Source organism: Scomber japonicus, chromosome 5 (assembly GCF_027409825.1).
Source record: "Scomber japonicus isolate fScoJap1 chromosome 5, fScoJap1.pri, whole genome shotgun sequence".
NCBI lineage: Eukaryota > Metazoa > Chordata > Actinopteri > Scombriformes > Scombridae > Scomber > Scomber japonicus.
This window is the reverse complement of record NC_070582.1, coordinates 9,222,543-9,239,835: the sequence shown is the minus strand read 5'-3', so window position 1 is coordinate 9,239,835 and position 17,293 is coordinate 9,222,543. Positions and strand designations below refer to the sequence as shown.

General features: G+C 37.6%; 1 protein-coding gene across 1 annotated transcript; it reads left to right on the top strand.

Annotated features, from left to right (window-relative positions):
* The first annotated feature begins 4,077 nt into the window (after window positions 1-4,077).
* snx22 (sorting nexin 22) lies at window positions 4,078-12,855 on the top strand. Its single transcript, XM_053319506.1, has 7 exons — window positions 4,078-4,164; window positions 8,968-9,051; window positions 10,254-10,358; window positions 11,006-11,100; window positions 11,565-11,597; window positions 12,556-12,623; window positions 12,746-12,855. Exons 1-7 carry the CDS (start codon window positions 4,078-4,080, stop codon window positions 12,853-12,855), a joined length of 582 nt encoding a protein of 193 aa, XP_053175481.1.
* Window positions 12,856-17,293: the final 4,438 nt, after the last annotated feature.

The window sequence follows — 17,293 nt, the reverse complement described above, 5'->3', positions numbered from 1 at the left end:
CTTCAGAGGTCAAAGTCTGCAGTGTAAAACTTATCTATTTGCCTCTCGTCACAGCAGTATGCAGTTAATTTAATTATTGCCAGTTGTTGAAAAGTCTTGAAGTGTATGGAATAAATATTTAACTCAGTGTTTCATGCAGTGTAGTTTTATATCTTTTATAAAACAAAATACAGTAGATGAAAACAAAAACAAAAAACAATCACTGTACAACAAAAACTCATGGAAAGCAGTTTAAAAAAGAAAAGAGATGACGGCATGTAATTTCTACTAACTTTAAAAAATTGAAAGGTCTGTATGAGAGGGTTTTGGGTTTTTTTTGCATGGATGCATTACTGACTGTCAACCTAACCAGTAAATAAGTCAGTGACAGTGTGAGCAGGACTCAAGAATGCGTCAGCTAACACAGTTATTCTGGATGACAGTGCTTTCTTTCATTCACACACTGACTCAAACAAATTGCATCACGCTCCCGAGACCAGCTGGTATGTCTATAAATGACAAACACTCACAATGTATGAAGTTGTGGAGACTTGTCCTCACATTCCACTGCAAAGAGATTCAGAAAGGAGAATTTGAATGCAAGATAACACGTCTAATAGTGAAACTCGTGTCCCTCTCATATACAACAACTTCCTGATTTCAGTAAGTGGTTTCCAACTTGGGGGGTCTAGACCACAGCTGTGGGCCGTAAGATAAGTCTTATGGGTCACTGAATGATAAAAAAAAAAATTCTGCCACCAATTTTTTTTTCAGACTGTAGTTAATGCAGTAGTTAGCACACTTTTTAACCATGTCACCCCTTCATATGATTTTTTTTAGTCAACGCTGTCCCCACTCAACCCTAATAACCCCTATTTTCCCCATTTCCTGTCTTTATGCTAAGCTAAGCTCATATTCTCCATGTAGACATGAGAGTGAAATAAATCTCACCTACTGTAACTCCACAGATTTTACACATCAAAGCTTTTACCACTGCATATGTGAAAAAAGCAGTGTCAAGAAACCTTTAGTGGTGTCAGAAGAAGCAATGTAGTAGTAATGTCATTAAAGTTAATATCAGTTGGAGCTGAAGATTACAAGTATAATAATATTAAAAACTCTGGGGATATGTTGTTTAAGTAAGCTTGAGGCTAGCAGCTCGCAGTTATACAATACTAAATATCACTAGTATAACAGAGCCAAATCTGTGGTTGAGCTACCAGTGGGGAAGTTGCATCGTGGGTAATGTAGCCTCCAGAGTTTGACCAAACGCTGAGGAAGACCAGCAGTTTCAGCTTTCAAATGTAAAAACGGGTCTGATTTGACCCTGAACAGTATGTGAGGGTTAATACATCCATGGGTTTGACAAGGAAGAATAATGTGTGGAATAAAAATGTTGTTCTAATAGTGTTACAGCAGTGTAATACTAATACTCTGCTGTCCTCTTTTAACTGAGGATAATGTTTCTAACTTAACTAAATTACACCAGATACTCAGTAATTAAGGAGCATAAAGAATAATAAAAGAAACTTCACTGCCAAGAGATTCACTGATTTGTGTTGCCATGTGAAAACTTTCAAAGACAAGACAAATTCTTTATAAAGTCTTTATAACTCCTTTTTTTATTCATCTCATAATACCATACAATCTGAGATCTCCGCCTACAGAAGTCTGGGGATTTCTAAATACACGGTAGTGGTGAGAGCAAACCTACACCGCCTACATTAGATCAAGGACACACTTCACCTGAAATGATGCTCTCCTCCCCGCCCCCATTCTCCTCTGTGGTAAACTGCATGTCACCGCGCCGATTTGAGGGGCCGCCCAAAAGGCTTTGGGTTGGTTCTGCTTATTAAAAACTCTTTCATAGTTTCCACCCAGATTTAGCAACAATTCCTTAGAGATTGTCTTCAGTTTCTGTGAGTGAAAAGTTTAGACACCGACCTGAGAGAGTTATTTTTATACTTAGTGAATCAACTCAGAGATGCATAATGGACAATCTGAAATAAGGCAGCACATAAATCACCAGAGTCTTTAAAAAAAATCATGTTTAAAAAAAAAACTCACTTAATTTTTGAATCTTGGTTGAAACTGATAAGACTTTAGTTGTCAAGGAAACACTATATTACAGTGCCAAAACCAAGACTAACTTCCTTTTTGTTAATGTGTATGGCCTGCTTCTGCTGACAGAGTGAATTCAGACACAATGAGCGCACAAACTCACATGAGTGTCGGCGTTGACGCAGCACTCAGACGAGTAAAACACTGTTATATTTTTACCCCGTCGTGATCTGTGACTCGTTAAGGTCAACATACTGCATCCTCACCGAGTTGCTTAAGTAAGCGCTTCTGCCAGCTTAAATTATAACACAAGAGAGCAACGACAGGGACGGGAAGATATAAATCTCATGATGATGACAAGTTACGGGGCAGAGCATGTGATTGTGGTCGAGACTACAAAGAGGAAAATAATGTGTGATTCAAACTCTAAAAGAGGAAAATATGGCTTAAACTTATCATGCAACATCACCTCTTTTTCTCTTTAAACTGAGAGTAGTTTGGGTGTGAAGTCAATTGTGAACAGTGAGGTTTTGGAGGATGTGAGCAGTTTTGGGTTTACATTCCCTTTTTGTTTTACTTTGTGTTTGAAGCACACTGGGAAGTGAACCTGGATTTGAAAGTGTTTGTGTTGTCGACTGTCCCACCACTAATATCAGAGGCCAGTTTGTAAAGGCTGTTACTCACTGGCCTTGAATTTATACACTTGTTCACTCAGAAAATACAGTTTCTGCCTGTTTTTTCTTTAGTTTATTTTAACTTTATTGTATTATCATTGTTTTTCTTTGTTGTTGTCTCATTTTGTTATGTGGCCAATAAAAATATGTTGGAGGAAAAAAATAGAAAATACAGTTTATCCGCCTCTGATAGGCTGGCATGACTATATGTTAAAGTATAGTATCAGATAATATAATTTATATAGGTGCACAGTGTCTTTATTTGTGAAAAAGCACTTTTTTTATTTGTTTGGTTGTTTTTTGGTCAGAAGAGAGTCGGACAGTAGGTCGGTAGTTCTGATGGACTAGGAATACTTTAGACCTTCCAGGTGTGTGTGTGTGTGTGTGTGTGTGTGTGTCTACTTCTGCTTATCTGTGCTGTCCTGCAGAAACTGTCTTAAAAAAGTATTTGTTTTGGGTTGGGTTTTTTGGCACTTTGCAGTGAAACCAAAGATAATTTTCTACATTGTGGACAATCAGGTTCTTTCTATTCCTCCCAAAATAAGACTGTTCAATGTTCAACACTTTTAACACTATAAAGGAGCATTTTTCGCTATATGAAATGATACTAAAGTATAAGTTGTACTTATTAAACACTTGTAATGAAAAATTCTGAGACTGGATAATGAGGATGCCTGCTAGTATGAAGGTATTCTCTACTTATACCTTAGTAATAGTACTTAGAAATACAATTAAGAATATGTATATTATAAAAAGTAAAACTGTTGACTGAATAAATACAACATGAAAAACACATATAACTTTTTCATGACACTTTACATGCAGTTATTTATTACCTAAAACCAGGAGCTTAGAGTGAACTTTGTATTTCTTGTATAATTTTCCACCAGCTTTCAAAACAAAACTACAAATAAAAATTTAAAAGATAACATAACGTCAGCACATGTGAAGTCATAATGACACAATAAACCTGCAGAGTCAGACTCTGAATCCCAACATGCTCTCTGCCCACTAAACGTCACATTTCACATCTCCAGACAACATCATGTGAACTCAACTCGTGATTATCATTTTCCTTTCTGCAGCAGCAGCAGCCTTGGACAGTCACTATAACTGCTGGACCTTTTTCTCTAAAATGTTGGACTGCACCTTTAATGGACCTGGACGCGCCTGCACTCGGGTTTGTCCAATTAGTGTGTAGGTGGAGCACAAACCGCCTGCAGAGACGCAACAAACGGACTCATACGGGTTTTTTTTGTTGTTGTTGATTTCAGTTCCTAGACGCAGAGAAAACTCGCATGACGTGACTATACAGTTTCTGCTCAGTTGTAGAAAGTTGCACACTGATCACTGATCGCGTCTGATGGTGGTGGAAGAAGATTTCCTAATGATTGAAGTGTCGATACCATCGATGGAGAGGGAAGTGGATGAGTCGGGAAAGACTAAAAAGGTGAGGACGCGATCTGACTGTCTGATCTTTGAATCTGAACTTTTGCAGCAACATTAAGACTTTTTAATGCATCCACAATCACGTCTGTTGGTTTGCAGTAATAATAAAACAGAGTATACACTACTTATTTGTGTACTGTGTGGTAGTAAAGTATTAAAAGTGAAGGTGAACTGCGACGCCAGGTGAGCCGGGTTACCTGCAGGAGGAGTGAAAGTGAACTCAGCGCGGATTTTCTTTGATTTCTATCCAGAGGTGCGAGATGAAGCCTGATCCTGTTACTCTGGTGAAACTATATATCACAATGGCACAGTAATACCGCAATAGAAGTAACAGTTTTATAGTATTTCTTAGTAAAAGTAGCAACACCAGCCAATTAAATTAAAGTCCTCATTCGAGCTTCTGTTCAGAGGTGCAGAGCAGGGGCGTGCAAAGGATGTTAGAGGGGTAGGAGCCCAAATTCATAAAAGGAAGATTTATAAATAAGTCTCTATATATCTGGAATGATTGCTTGTGCATACTGTTAAAGGGATATTACAATACATATGTTCAACACAAGACATGTATTTAAGCCACAATCCTGCCCTTAAACAGGCAGAAGTGGAAAATGACGTGCAGAACAGACTGCAGAAATGTAATATAATATTCATAAGTGTGTTTTAATTATTGTATAATCACCTGAAAATAACAGTAGTTGAGTTTTCATTACCTTAGAATGAGTCTTAAGTGTCTACATAGGGAGCAGGTCCTCTTCCACAGAGCCTGTCATGTTCCACCGGCAGCAAATCCTCCGTAGCCAAGAACCGACAAACCAAACACTGGTTCTAGAGAGAGAGACTTTCACGGTTTTTTTGCAAGTTTTGCTGCCAATATAGTTTCTCCTTCATGCTTGGAAGGGAAAAGGAGGGCAGGAGTTTTCAGTTTTATGCAATCTGCAACATTACCACTAGATGCCACTAAATCCCCCACACTGGGTCCTTTAAGTGAACTACTAAAGTATTGACAACAAAATACACTTAAAGGCTACGTTCACACCGCAGTTAAAAGTGACCTGAATCCGATTTGTTCGTTCAAATGTGACCCATATCTGATTTGTTTCTGACAATGTGAACAGCACAAGAATCTGACATTTCCAAATCCGATTCAGGCCACTTTCAAATGTGGTACTGAATCAGATACATATCGGGGTTTTTTTAATGCAACTGCAATCTGTAATGTGGCACAGTTTTTAACATTAGGCCATAAATGAGACTTGCAGTAACTTCACCAGCTGTTGCTGTTGCCATGGTCGCTTCCGTAAACACCGTTCTGTGCGTGACGTCATTAATGATCAACTGAGCATGCGGGTCACTTCAGGAGGCCACATTTAAAAGTGTAATATGAACAGCCAAACAAAAAAATTGGATTTGAGCAATAAAGCGGAATTGAGCATTAAGGCCTGCAGTGTGAACGTAGCCTAAGTATCAAAATGACTCTGTGTTGTTTCCTTTAGTTGTGTAATCTATATTTTATTTGTTGAAGCCTCAAGTAACAACAACAATGCCTCATCTTTAACAATGCATCTTATTTTATAAAGATTATGAGTTTTGTTTGTAATGTAATCTTAATCTGACATAAAACATATAGTACAATATTTCTCTCTGACAACTATAATGTGGCAGGTTGCCTAAATACTACTACAGTAAAAGTACTGCAAAACTGTATCACAGTACTTGAGTTCATGTTCTTTCCATTTGTAAAAGTCAACACTGAAATGCAGGATGTTTGCTTTGAAGATACACAACTTCAGCAACGCTCACACACCTTCAGGTATGTTGTTTGAGCTGCAGGAGGAAAAGCTTAAAGTCTTAAGTATCCAGATCTTTTACCTAAGATAAAAATATAGAGCTGAGAGTTGGGACATGAGAAGAAATGCCCAAATCCTCTGGTTAAATGTGAATGTTTTCTGGCTCATTTTGTCCTCTATGATGATAAACTGAATATCTTCGGGTGTGTTGTGATTGACATTTTTGATCATTTTTGACCATTTTATAAACCCAAACATAAAATCGATGAATCACTAAATAATATCAACTCCCTCTGAAGTGTGGTGAAGTTTAAAAGTATAAAGTAGAATAAAATGGAAGCACTCAAATTGGTCATAAGTGCAATACATTAGTAAAAGTACTTATAGTACTCCAACACTGGATTTTTCACATTGTTTCATGTCTGATTCATTCATTCACTGCAACCCTTCTATCTAAAAAGTAGCAGAGTAAAAGCAAAAGTCTCACAAAGTTAAAAAGAATCAATCTAAGGAAGAAGAACAAAACCAAACTCTTCTTCACTATATGTGTCAGACCATTTGATAAACAACTTTTTTGTCTCGTCTGAAGCTTTTTCTGCACTTGGACATAAAGGCTGCATAAAACAGTGGTGACATTATACTGCAGTACAACACCTCTCTCTTAATACACAAACACACAGTAACCAACATCTGGAACCGCAGGCTCGGCTCGGGTGTATCCTGCCCGGAGATTTGTTGAGTCGAGGAAAACGGGAGAATGAGTGGACTCTCAGTTTAATAAGTCTGTTTATGTGTTACGTTAAGTTTTCCACACCAGTTTATTGTCCTGGCTATAAAGTCATTTTCAGTAAGTTCATGGAGCTGTAAAACAGACCAGTGTGAGTCAGACTGCTAGAGAACAATCACCTCGTTATAAATGTGTAACCAATCACATTCACACTTAGATTTTGAAGTTCACACCAGTGTGGGGAATTTACTCCAGTTGAACTCCAATGAAGAGGACTCAGTTAAATGATAGTTTATTGAGTAACAGGAGATGAATGGAGAAAAAAAAAGCAGGATTGAAATATAGATGCCAGCGGGGGCCAACGTCCAACACCCAAAACACAAGCTAAAACAAAGCAATAAAAACAAGCATAACAGACGAGCCGCTGAGACTGTGCTGCAATGTCTCAAGTCTGTCCTAAAACAATCGTGAACTTTGACCTTTTTCTTGCTGTATTCATCTGTCCGGTTCAGACTGTCCATGAGAAGATCTCTTCATAATGCACTTTCAACATAAGTCCTCAAGCCTCAGAAAATGTATTTAAAAGTTTATGTAAAGATAATGAGGCTTCAGTCAAATAAAGTCTCTCTTTTTGTTGCTATACTTCCACCGGAGCTGAACAGGAAAACACAAAGACTGTAACTGTGGTAGATACCAACTTAATTTCACTACCTTAGCCAGCTGAAGTCTCATATTGACGTCAGATTAAACTTTTGGATATTTTGGTTGCTTAAAAAAAGAGTGTGGGGGCGCGCAGGTGGTCGAGTGATTAGAGCGCATGCCACATACGCAGCCGACCCCGGTTCGAATCCCGATCGGAGGTCCTTTGCTGCATGTCACACCCCCCCTCGCTCTCCCATGTTTCCTGTCGGTCTACTGATAAATAAAGGCATCTATGCCAACAAAATCTTAAAAAAAAAAAAAAAAAAAGTGTGGGTTTTGTCTACTATCACTTAAATTATCAGCTAATTTAAAGGGAATCTTCTCATGGTGAACAGCAGGAATGATTAGCGGGTAAAACCTGTTTCAATGTTAGAAACTGGCACCTGACTGCTATTTTAAGACATACTTGTGAAATTGTCCTTTTAAGTCAAGTAAAAAAAAGGAATAATGCGCCACAAGATGATAGACTCATGTTACTCACAAAGCAGCATCCAGTACAGAGATGAGGAGGATGCATCTCATCTCACATACAGTTGATGCACGAGAGATTTATGTCAACTAAAATGTGAAGATCTGCACCTCCTCCTGGTGGAGAAATAATGTTGTTGTTGTATTGGCATTCAAACTTTACACGTCAAAACCAACAAACATGTTTAATATACTTTTTTCATCATACTCATATCTGAAATATATCTGTCTGCACTGTGAGACTCTGAAGACATTTTTCCTGCTTTAGGTTAATCTGTAACATCTGATACTACATTTTTTTTTACAGAAGGGAAATTATTCTATTCTACAAAAGGGGAGCTATGATAATGTAACGTGAGGGTTCGATAGGTGGTATTTGGACACTCTTCAAAGAGAAAACAGCAGGATGGAGACAGATGACTTTTAGGCAGACCTTTACTGTAGCTCCCGGCATGAGAATACAACAACAACCCCACTTCCCCAGGTCACTAACCCCATCAATCGGAGGCCAGGAACGACTTAGACCTAGACAAATGCAACTATAATGAGGTAAAACCACAGAAATAGATTCAAAAGACTATTTTAACAGTTTCAAAAGATGCTGGTGTAACTATCTGAATCTGTAAATATGTAAATACTAAAGAACAAATATATAACCACTTAACTGCATAAACATTGTAAATATATTGCTGGTAAATTAACTCAAATTAAATCTTACATTAAGCTTAAAATAGAAATCTATATTAGCTGAAGCTGGTTCAGCACCAAACTGCAGCATCTCTTGTATTTATCGGCTAAACCTGGAATTAAATTTGATTCTGTCTGCAAAAGTCTGCAGTTGAAGTCATGGAGGGTTTTAAATCTGGTGGTGTGTACATGGTCAACAAACACTGATGTACATGTCGACAATAAAAAGGGAACTATTTTAAAGTTTGTTAATCTCTTAATCCTCTTTATTGCTATTAAATATATAACCAAATTAGAGAACCATGTCAGATAAGGAGAAGGAACATGATAATGACAAAAAACACAGTACAGTATATATTTGATGTCATTTTTAAACATTAAACTCAGTAAATGACACATTGTGAATAACTTCTGTCTTTTCTTTTTCTTTTTGCAGCTTTTCAGAGTTGAAGTCTTGTTTAATGGGCGGAAACATTTTGTGCTCAGAAGAAACAGCGAATTTCAGACTCTGCACAGAAAAGTATGTAAATGCAACTCGTTCCTGCTACTATTATTACTATTGAATGAATGTTACTGTGTGAAATGTGTATGGGCACTTACTGTATCTATCATGCTGTTCAGTGTGGTTTTATAGCATAGAACTAGATAGTTAACATGCAGCAGGGGAGCTTCACTTTGAGCATTTCCAAATGTGTTGCATTTTAAACAAGATAATAATAATAATAGAAAGAGGAACTTTATATATATATATATATATATATATATATATATATATATATATATATATATATATATATATAGCACCTTTTTATATATGAAATGCAGCATAGGTTAAGAAAAAAACCCAACATTAACCCGTAAACAGGCAAAATGAGATGTAAAAAACATAATTAGATGTTACTAGTTATCTTATTTGCACCTAAAGTAAAACATTTCTGCGATACGTTGTTCCATATTAAGGTATAAAAACGGTCATAATGGTAAAAAACTAATTCATGTTTTATCTAATAGAGATAAGTGATCATTAATCACATCATTAATATCACACATACTAGTTTCTAAACTGATGTTTTATCATTTATATCAAAGTAAGAACCTACAAACAAGCTTCAATTCTACCAATTTAAGGCACATACAATTAAACATCCACCTTAACTCATCATGCTCCAACAGTGTTAAAGAGTCTGTATCTCCTGGTGCACGCTGCCTGTTCAAGGGTTAAAGCAAATAAGAAGAGATGAAAGTTATATAGATTTTAAAAATGAGTCTAAAACACAAGATTAAACACTAAAACTAACACTATCACTATCTAAAAGCTTTGTGGTAAAGATATGTTTTCAGTACTTTTTTAAAAAAAAGGTTGCCTGTTTGATATAAAGGAGTAAGGTGTGTATAGTTTTGGTGCATAAATCATGAAGGCAGCTTCCCCACTTTAATAAGGATTAATTAAAATTTTGCACAATATGTTGAGCTATCAGATAATTCAGATTCTTCAAACTGATTTGATCTATTCATAATGACAGTGTTTTGACTTAATAATGATAAGTGTTTCTCCCCATGTTGTTACTTTGACAACTGAGAAGTAAAAGCTCATTATAAAACTTTTTCTTCCACCTCATTTGCGCTCCCTTTCATTTCAGCCGCTCTACATGTCGTCTGCTATCATAACCGCTTCATTACAGTCGATTTGAAGGTTTGTGTTTTCTGCTTTGATGCTTTCAGCTCAGGAAGATCATCCAGACTCCTGATTACCCGAGTAAAAGAAACCCACACCTGAGGACCAAACCTCTGGAGCAGAGGAGGCAGGAGCTGGAAGATTACATCCAGGTAACAAACACATGGATGAGAACGCCCAGTAAAGTGTGAAAAGGTGCTGATGTGAAGTTGGCAACACTGCTGCTAAGACTAAGTGTGTCAGTATAGTGTGACCTAATAAAACAAACACTTGTTTCATAGTTCATTTTATCAAGGGTTTTTAGGGCAATAAGCTTATGTTGATTTTACACCCTTACTAGCCTCACAAGTTGCCTCACAATGCCACCTTGGGAATTTCACCCAAAGAATAGTTTACCTTTCATATAACCTTTAACAAGACACACAGGTTTATCTACGCAACAGGCAGGAGCTGTGGTTCCAAGTTTTAAGTTCCCTTTCCCCATTCATACAGGAAGGGGGGGAAAGGGAACCTAATCAGGAGCTGAGGCCTACCGGTGGGGCAGGAGAATAAGATATAAGTCACCCAAGCACACATGACAGTCGTACACACACACACACAGACACACACACACTTGTATGACATCACCCAGGAAGGGGGGGATACCACCATCGGCCTGCAGCAACTGAAAAAGCGATACAAACAAATTAGTGGAGTTGCACCAACTGAAATGAATTAACCACAACATATGCTACAGTAACATCACATGATTCAGATTTAAAACCCACTTTAACCAATAACTACTGTGTTGGCTTGCCAGGACATCATCTATCAAGACGACGACGTGCCGCAGGTGCTGCTGGACTTCCTCCACCTTAAACACTTTCACACGGGAAACAAGATCAGCAGCATGGAGTGAGTTCCCCTTCAGTCCAAACTCCTCCTGACTGCACCCGCAGATGTTAGAGATATTGCTATAATTAGATCCCCCTATTTTTGGATTGGGGGCAATGCAGCAACATAATCGAACTGCAGAAACATTTCTCACAGTTGAAGGGAGCAGAAGCACTGGCTCATACATAATGATCAGAGAGTGAGGAAGGAAATGTGCAGATATTTAACATAATAACTGTTTGTCTTTTTCAGTGTTATTGGTTTAATAGTTTGTCTCCTTTTTACTGAACTGAATACATGAGAGTAGTGTGTGTGGGAGAGTAGGATTAAAACATATTGTAACTTTATAAGCAAAAGGAAGCTACTTCTTTATCATGTAGTGCTGCATTTAATCTTAGCTTTAGGACTGTGAACACACACATAAACCTTTCATTTCCACTGTGTCCTTGCAGGAAGTGTTAAGTAGGTCTGTGCTCTCGTTTCAGATCACTTGATGACCTGGACAGTCAAGATTACAAGTGAGATTTCTACTCGTATTTCCAGTTTTTGAGTCATTGTGTGTTAAAGTACTGTGTCTGCAGGCAGGAATGTACAGTAGGGCTGGGCCGATATGCTTTTGGGCCGATTCGATTCTCAAGTGATTTTTGGGTCCCGATTCGATTTAAATTGCGATTCTGATTAAACGAGTATTGCGAATCGATTTTACCAAGTATTGCGATTTTATATTTCAATTATTGTGATTTTCTTTCCTTAAACAAGAACAGGTTGAACCAAACACTTGATAATACATCATAAGTCATATTTACAAAAAACAATACACACATCACATCAGTTTGTGAGATTTATTTTTAAAACTGTGCACCTGCCCTCACAAAAAACATTCTCATCCGCCAACATCTTACAATAAACTAAACTGATACATTTAGCTGGTCTTAGGGGGGAAAAAATTAAATAAATAAATAAAAATCGATTCTTGTATGAGAATCGATTTTAGAAAATTGCGATTAATATAAAAATCGATTTTTTTGGCCCAGCCCTAATGTACAGTAGTCTGGAGTATTGAGCTTTGTGTGACTTTCCTGTTGTCTCTGTAACACCATTAATACACTTATTACACTTAAAGCAGAATGACGACTCTCTTCATCTGTCATGATCATATTTTCACCTGTAGCTGAACCTCAGTAAAATGTTTCCAGTGCTGTTTTCTTAGTTTTGAGAAAGGTTTAACTCTTTAAACTCTGCAGTCTTGCAGGTTTCATTCAAACAAAGCTGAAGTGTGAAAGAAAAGAGTATAAAATAGAAGCTTATTGAGCATGTGGCACAATCAGACTTTAATGTAAATACATGCCACATCCTGCCAGTACAGTCACACTAATAGACAAATATCAAGGTGATCTGCACAAATAACAATGTAATCAATCACCTTTTTTCCTTTAACTTAGGAACTTAATAATTTTAACCTTAATGTTTCCTCAGTTATAAATTGCCACATCAGCGAGTTGTGGGATTTTTCCATGATCCTTATCTCTCCAAAGTCACATCAGGTAGGAAACAAGAGATGTGTTCAATCTACTCTGAGACATTTTGACCCTCAGAAGCAGCCATCCATCCACTGTGTATTTTAGTGTGTATTTTTATGATGAATCCAGTCTGTCTTTTCTCACAGGTCTCCCAGATGTTATTTCGGACGGGGTTCTTCAGGGTTTTTACCCCCGGGACGTCCGAGTCAGCTTCACTGCCCCCACTCACACTGAGCCCACTTCTATAGAGGGCTGAGATTTTAAACCTAGTTTTTTTAAGATTATAAATATAGAGCATACAATAATACCGGTAAAACTGATTATTTAAAAGCATGTAGTGTACATTTGGAAGAAGAATGAAGTTTGAAATAGGTCACTTGGACGCTGCCTTTGTCCAAAATCTCTTACAAAGCCATGAATACAACTACACTGGTTTGGTTTGTCCCAGTGGGATTAAAACCAGTCGCACTGGCTTTCCACATGATGTCTTCTTCTGCCTTTTTACAGCAAAACACCAAAAATTAATGTTGAAACTTAGATTAGTTTGCAGAAATAGTCAAACTCACTCAATACATGTCAGTGTTTTTATACATGAACACGTCTCTTAGTACTGTATACACTCTGTTTTATTCATTTTATTCATACTGTAGCTCAGTTAGTCAGTTTTTAATTAAGAGGGCATTGTACTGTAGGAGTGTAGAAATTAATGTGAAAAGATTAGATTTTTTTTTTAATCTACTTGTTTACATTTTTGTCAAAGGTTTGTCTTATTTGACTCTCCAAGACAAAAAAAAATTCAGAAGTGGCTCCGACTAAGAGTTTCATGTGACGCCCATTCAGAGCTTTTTGAAGCTGATGCCAGTTACGTGAGTTAGAGTAAGTCGTCATGACAACACTGGAGCAGAGGTTATTATACTTCTGGTATTTTGAAGCAATTTTATGTTGTGTGTGTGTGTGTGTGTGTATATATATTCCGTTTTTTATCATATTAGAGTCAACATTTTATTAAAGAATGAAACACGACTCTTTCTGTGTGAATTGTCTGTATAAACTTTTAACTGTGGAGCAAGAAAATCAACATTCTTCTGTTATAGAGGCTAAAGGTGTGAGGCGTTATAAAGGTGTGAGGCGTTGTGGACACAATGGTGCAGGGAGTCTTTTTTCTTCCCCTTTGTCTATTATAAGATCACTGTTAAATGAATAACAGTATCTAAACAAGTCCTGCTTTCATTTCAAATGTTACAGGACACTAATCTGCCAACCACAACTTTTACAATTAGAAGCAGAAAGGATCACTGCACACTGTCTTTTAAGATACTTTAATATGCACAAAGTTTCAGTCGCAAACCTTCTTCAGGTATATGCATACATCTGAAGAAAGTCCCTTCTTTCTAGTATTTGGCTGTTCCACCAACGCACCTGTCACAGAGGCTACTCAGGTGTGCAAGAGGTTTTTTGATGATATATTAACCCTCCTGTTGTCCTCGAGTCAAGGAAGGGAAGGAAGGAGGAAGAAGGAAGGAAACGAGGGAGGGAGGAAGGAAGGGGGAAAGGAAAGAAGGAAGGACAGGAAAGAAGGAATGTATGGGGAGGAAAGAAAGAGAGAATGAGGGAGGGAGGAAGGAAGGAAGGAGAGACGGTGGGAGGGAGGAAAGAAGGAACAGTCAAAACAGACAGGGTCAATTTGACCCGGGAGGACGACACAAAGGTTAAAAATAAAGAGCTTTAAGCATCTAGTGCATACATAAAGGGAGTAGTTACAGGATTTTATTCCAAAAACCTTGTTGAAATGTAATTTATTTATTCAAAATGTTAGAAAATGTGCTATCATGTAAGTCTGATGGTAGATAATTATTCGTCATAACATCACTAATGTGTAACAGAAGATTTAAAACATTGCATCTCTGAATTTGAAGCGGATATGAGTTATTTCTGTGTAGGAATGTTACCTGATTTAATAATTGCTTTTTATTGAGGTGTAGATGGGACCAGATTACAGTTTACAGCTGCTGCTGCGCCACACCTCAGCCTGGAGCCAAATAGTTTGCAAGCAGCAACAAGCAGTTCAGGCTGAACTCTCACATAATGTGGCCTGTAGGAGAAAAGAGAGGAAGAAAGAGTTTAAGTGTTTGATTAGGGTTTGGTCTTAATGGGCCTTACCTGTTTAAAGTCCAGGACTAAAGAGAGTTTTGTAAAGCATGCATTGTTATAATATACTACCAAACAGCATGTCATGTTAAAATGAGCTACTGTACACATTGACAACATTAAAATGCAGCTTAAATGTACACATCTACAAATAAATATGAATAACTAGTTCAGTTATATATATATTAATTGATAGATTCTTCCTAATAAAGACTGTTTAAGTACATTTTGCTAATAGTACTTGTGTTATTAATCAGAATCAGGCCAAATATGTTAAAACACACAGGGAATTTGACTCTGTTTTCCACTCAATGTACTCACATACAATACCGAAGATAAACAAGTACAGCAGGCTGGTAGAGATGAGCAGACATAAACACGTAGCTATTATAAGCAGGCAAGTGGGTGGAATATATATATATTTATATTTACAGTACTGTGCAAAGGTCCTGCTTACAAAAATAGACCCATGAACAGTTTTTTTAAATCAACGACTTCATGCACTAAACAGAAGAAACCTGAATCATATCAGTATTTAGTGTGAGCATGCTTTACCTGTAAAACAGCAGCAGTCCTCCTCGGTTCATCTGCACACAGTTTTCAAGGTGTTTGGCTGTTTTTTTGTTCCTGCATCTGGGAGAACTTGCTACAGTTCTTCGGTCGATTTAGGCGTCTCAGTTGTTTCTGTCTCTTCATGTTAAGTCAAGTCAATTTTTCTTTTTTGTGTAGCCCAACATCACAAATCACAAATGTGCCTTAGGGGGCTTTACAGACTGTACAACTTCCCCTATCCTTACACCCTGGATTCAATAAGGAAAAACTTCCTAAAAAGCTCTTTAATGGGGAAAAAAATGGAGGAAATCTCAGGAAGACCAACAGATTAGGGATCCATTTACCGGGACAGACTGACGTAAAATATACATATGTACAGAATAAAACAAAAATAAAGCATACAGCATTAAACAGGATAAGAAAACTACAATGGATTTATAACATATATGAGGAATGTGATGAAGAGCAGTTTCCAGGTGCCACCATAACAAAATAGGACCTGAGTCACGCAACCTCCATTACCATGGAGACCTGGCAGGAGGACAGACTACACACACACACAGGGGAGGCTCACATCACACCCTTTACATACACAGGAGATGAGATGAGAAAATGCATTATTCTCAAAGGAGAGAGAGGGAGAAAGAGAGAGAGAGAGAAGAGAAAGAGAGAGAGAGAGAGAGAAAGAGAGAAAGAGATAGGGATAAATACATAATTCAGGGAGACATGACGTAGAGGTTGAACTCCTGCTACTAGTACAGCAAGAGGGGATGAGTGAAGAAGGGGGGGGGGCGGCATATAGGAGGTCACACCTCTCGAATGCTTGTGGAACAAACAAAGAGAAGGTTCGAGAGATGCAAACATGTTGATGGTTATCCTGTAATCCCAGACTGACTCCATGATGTTGAGATTAGGACTCAGTGGGGGGCAGACCATCTGTTGCAGGACCCCTTCCTCTTCTTGTTGCTGAAGAAAGTTTGAATGACTCTAGCTGTATGTTTGAGGTCATTGTTGTGCTGCAGAATAAATTTGGGAGCAATCAGACCCCTCCCTGTTGGTACTGCATAATGGATACGAATCTAAACATCTAAAGTATGTATGTATATAAACTATGTAGTGCAAATTAGTGGGTTATGTATACATATTGACCAGTGTGTATAGTCATGCTTAGGTAGGATTTTGGAGTTGATTCTTTAACTTAAAGTCTCCCTCAGGTCACAAACATGTTTTCCTTCTTGTTCCTACAGTTGGCTGTTTGAGCCTCACTATGTACCAATTAAGCCAATTCCAGACTTTTGACTTTTTTCCTAAAATATCTTTATTTTATATTCCAAAATCTACTTGAGCTAATGAATACATTTTCAAATGAGACAGAAATGTGATAATGTGGTTTTCTATAGGACATAAAAGCAGACACAGAGACAGTGGAGAGGTGGGGAATAAAGGATTTATTACTAAAAAGGTTCAGTCTGACAGAAATTATCTCAGATGTCAGTATCCATGAAAAACTGTTACTTAGATTTTGGTGGGCTTAATGAGTACACTTACCCTAACCAATCAGGGTCATTTCTAATGAAATCATTCATTAGAAAATTATAAATGTAATCAAATGTAATTAGTTACATTACTTTGAATAAATAATTGAAATAGTTATATTACTTATTAAATTATATATGGGGTAACTAGTAATCTGAATTTGAAAGTGTGTGTGATTATAGTTGAATCCATTGGTTCAGGCAGAGCAGGGCGGGTCATGACTTCACCATCCTAGGAAAAAAACAGCGCGTACCGCAGATGTATCCATCCAGAGCGCATGCGCAGAGCAGCATACGGAAGCTGCAGGCTACTGCTGTGTGCTGGCGGTGTAGGACTGGACGGACTGTCTCTCCCAATCATCGCTCCTTCAATGACTTGAGTTGACTTTCTACAGGTTTCCCCTCTCTCTCTATCTCTCTATCCCTCTTTTTTCTCTCTCTCTCTCTCAGCGGCGGTGT

What these genes read in the sequence shown, in the direction of transcription:
- snx22 (XM_053319506.1), top strand. Translation starts at nt 4,078, where the DNA reads ATGGTGGTGGAAGAAGATTTCCTAATGATTGAAGTGTCGATACCATCG. An exon ending in AACAAGATCAGCAGCATGGA is followed by an intron (nt 11,101 to 11,564) that starts GTGAGTTCCCCT and finishes CTCTCGTTTCAG; the next exon opens with ATCACTTGATGACCTGGACA. An exon ending in CTGGACAGTCAAGATTACAA is followed by an intron (nt 11,598 to 12,555) that starts GTGAGATTTCTA and finishes ATGTTTCCTCAG; the next exon opens with TTATAAATTGCCACATCAGC.